Genomic DNA, 3,808 nt, shown 5'->3' with positions numbered 1-3,808 from the left:
ACCCATTTTCTCTCCAGTCTCTCTCCAAAAGGAGGAGCATCTCTAATGCACTGTTCTTCCAAGCCTTTCCCATAGTCTCCTCTTTTGTTGCAAGTCAAAACAACTCAGACTATGGATCATCCATCACACAGGAATTCAAAGACACTAGAGGAAAAAAAACAGCGAGCACATCAAAGGAGAAGCAATCAGTGCACAGATGCATGGTTCAAGCAGGTGGGCCTGGGTCCACTGTCTTGTTCTGCTGCCCCAGCCAGCCATTCCCCCTGCCCCTGGAAACATGAGGTTAACCATCTGGAGCATGTGTGAGTGTACCCCTTGCTGAAAGGAGAACCAGACATGTACCAATGCTATGAGGTGGTCAGCGGGGGTATTATTTTAAGCATGGGAGGTACACTGCGGGGATGCATGTGCTTGGGCTATGTGTCTAGCCTGGAGCCAATGTGGTGAGTAAGGAACAGACCTGCTCCTGTGCTGTGTTGGCCATCTGAAAAAATGCTCAAAACAAGTTTACTTGGCCAATTTTTTAATTAAGGGAAGGAACAGTTCCTGAAACTGAGGGAGATGGTGAATGCTCCGCTTCCTGGCACGTTTTTATTACCAAGTCATGAGCTCCTGATGGTAAGAGAAGTTTTTATTGTGGAAACTCTAACACAGCTCTTATCTTTAGGTGTGGGACACAATGCCCTTACACTGGCTGACAGATCGGACTTGAGCAAAGACCTGTCTGGAGCAGGCTGGCAGTGTCCTGTTAGAAGAGTTGTTGCTACTCTTCTGACACGAGTGATGAACTTTCACTCCACTGTACTTAGTGAAGGCACACTGCGTAAACATGTCATGGCATGATGCTTCAGTGCTGCCAAACTCTCCTGAACAACACACTGGCTAAATGGGGAGGGGTGGGAAGTGGAACATGTCCCTGGGGCTGTGGGGCAGAGGTGGGCTGAGAACCTCACCTCTTGTCTGCCCAGCCTCATCTTGTGAGTGACCCTGCAGGTGTCAGCAGGCAGGGGCAAGGATCATCTTTATATCAAAGAAAGCAAAAATAATGGCAGTTGGCCCCTGGCACATCCTGTGTTTTGTTTTTTTGTCTTTCAGCATATTTCTGTTTCCTGATGACGGCCCTGGGTGTGACGGCTGGTGCGCATCGCCTGTGGAGCCACCGTTCCTACAAAGCCAAGCTGCCTTTGCGGATCTTTCTGGCTGCAGCTAACTCCATGGCTTTCCAGGTGGGGTTGTGGTTGCCCGTCCAGACTCTTGGCCTCCAGGCAGCTTTCTCTCCTGTGCAGGGATCCTCTCAGCTTAGAGACAGCAAAAGCAAAAAAAAAAAAATATTGGCAGAAAGACATTTGCTGATAACACACTCTGCTGGCTCAGGGGATGCAGAGCCCCTCTCACCACCCGTATGTAACAGTATGCATTAGACAGTCCAGGAGCAATAATTACTTAAAGACCAAGTTGAATGTGCTCAGATCAGGGGCTCAGCACAGCATCCCAGCAGCCTATTTGTGGCACAGGTCAGGTCCCACACTTCACAGGACGATGTGGAAACTTTTATAAGGGCCAACCTGATGCAAATATGTCTGCGTAATCAAGTCTCTTTGTCCATCCAGGCAGTTGGAGATCTTGATGTGCCCAGAAAGGAGAGCAGGCATCCTTTCACAGTCTTAATTTAGCTCTGTTTTATGCAACATTTCTCACCAGTAAAATTCAAATACATTTGCAAAGAAGCGTGTTACTAGCTCTGTACTTACTGATAGGCAATCTTAGACCTCAAAAATGTTTGTGTAACACCCAGCTGGTGGTAGGAGTTAGCCCAGAACCAGGATCTTCTTGGTGTGAATTTAGTTACTCCTTTGGCTGTTCAAAATAGAGATATGAACCTGTACTAACATTAAACTTACCGAACTTGACTGCCATAACCCCTTGTGGCACCGAGTACCACATGTGTGTTGTGTCTTGAGTTTTCAGCTTTTTCCCTTCAGTCTGTTTGGTTGACTTCTTGTTCATGTACCTTGACAGAGGATGAAGAGAGTCCCTTTATCCACTTCCGTACTGTTCATTTATCATCTTTGATTTATCTTTTTTTTTTAACGAGGAAAGAATTAATCTTTTTAGTCCTCTAGACATTACAAAGAGCACAATGCTTTTGCTTGAATATGGGAATGTGTCTATTTTGACTATAACCTTCCTTTATTCTGAGCCATATTAGGGCTGCTTTGTGCTGTTTAGTTCCTTGTAGAGCTCTACAAGACCTTTGCTCAGCGTGTTAAACAACTGTTTTGAGTTTTGAGAACCCCCTGGTACTGTCCTCCTGTTTTACAACTGATCTTATCTTTCATAAGTAATTTAAATGAATGTGTCGAGCTGGTTGCAGTGAGCCTGCCTGTTGGGATTTCATTGCATTCTGCTCCCCCATTGCTATGGATTTTGCTCGCAGCTGCATTGGCCTCATCACTGCTTTTGGCTGAGGACATGGTGTGATTCTGAGGCAAGGAAGTACTTCAAAGTAGCTTCAAGCCACCTTTGTGCCCTTCGTATTGGAAAGAAATGAGTTGGCCAAATCACTGACTCTTAAGTTTTAAGTAGTCTGAAGCCTGCTCCTAATTACCGTGACATCCATTGCCTGCTGAAGGTTGTTTTCACCGCCACAAGCAGACAGTGAATGAGTTTTCAGGTCCATCTCCCTCATGTTGGCTTTGGGAGGAAGAGGTAGCACTGGAGATACCTACAGTATCCCTGGATGCTGAATATTGAGGAAATATTCAGACTTCTTGAAGAGCAGGGGAAATTCTTCAGCAGAATTTTAACTTGATGCTGCATGGGCTGTGACATACTGTACTTCCTCTGAAATACCATCAGATGCAGTCATTTTTGCCCTGTTGCCCAGTGCATTTTTTGTGATTGGAGCATGCTGAGCTGTGTTTCTTCTCTCCATCTAGAGTGAAGCTCTCACAATTTTGAAAGACTGTGCTTCTTGCTGTCGCATGACTGTTTCAGAAATAGGTAATACCTGGCCTATGTCTACTTGATCTCCTGGTGTTTGAGTTTCAGCATCTCAGTTGGGACATGCTGGTGTCTCCTCTGCTAACTGTGTTGTACTGTTGCTCCTGGCCATCTCTGTGAAACAAGCTGTGTTGTTCAGCTGAGGTGGTGCTGTGAGCATTTGCACACAGCAACAGTAGTTGTATGGAAATTCATGTCAGCACACTGAGCTTGTTACATAGCCCAATTTGTTGTCACGTTTCGGTCCGCAGGTTTATTAAGGGACCTGCTAATGAAACCTCATGTCTGCATCACTGTCACAGCATGATGCTGTTGCTCTCTGCTTTGGAAGGGATTTCACTCCTGTGTTTACCTGAAACTTGATCAAGAGTGATGTGTTCCTGAAAAATGGTTGCTATTAATACGCTCGGAGCATATTTATACATGCTATGCTCTAGTTCTGTATTTATTGCCAACAGTTCTGGCCTCTGGCCTTTATTTCCTCTTAGCCTTTGTGGTTTCTAATTAGATGCAATTTAGTTGTTTCACAGCTTCCTAACCCTTTCATCTGGGGAATCATGTTTTTTGCCAGCCCTGCAGGTGTTTGCTGTGGTATGAAAAGCCAAGTTAATTTCTCACAGTATCATTGCTTTGACCTGGTTATCTGCTGTCCCACAAATAATTCTATCAAGTGCTCTTGTGACAAACTGATCAAAAGTCTCACTTGAAAAATTATTTCTGGTTAAGAAAGAGGACCTTTCCTAGGTGTGCTTCTTAAAACCCTGTTTTATTTTTAAATTACTTAATCTTGGCATTTTGCAGTCTT

General features: G+C 44.8%; 1 protein-coding gene across 1 annotated transcript in view; it reads left to right on the top strand.

Moving 5' to 3' along the window:
• Nucleotides 1-277: 277 nt before the first annotated feature.
• SCD5 (stearoyl-CoA desaturase 5) overlaps nucleotides 278-3,808 on the top strand; it is a 12,209-nt gene continuing 8,678 nt past the window's right edge. Inside the window, exons 1-2 of the mRNA XM_009326025.1 lie at nucleotides 278-302; nucleotides 1,096-1,226. Of these exons, the coding sequence (XP_009324300.1) occupies nucleotides 278-302; nucleotides 1,096-1,226 (156 nt within the window). The remainder of the gene's footprint in view (nucleotides 303-1,095; nucleotides 1,227-3,808) is intronic.

Source organism: Pygoscelis adeliae, unplaced genomic scaffold (assembly GCF_000699105.1).
Source record: "Pygoscelis adeliae isolate BGI_AS28 unplaced genomic scaffold, ASM69910v1 Scaffold610, whole genome shotgun sequence".
In the NCBI taxonomy this organism is placed as follows: Eukaryota; Metazoa; Chordata; class Aves; order Sphenisciformes; family Spheniscidae; genus Pygoscelis; species Pygoscelis adeliae.
This window is presented reverse-complemented; position numbering and strand designations above follow the sequence as displayed.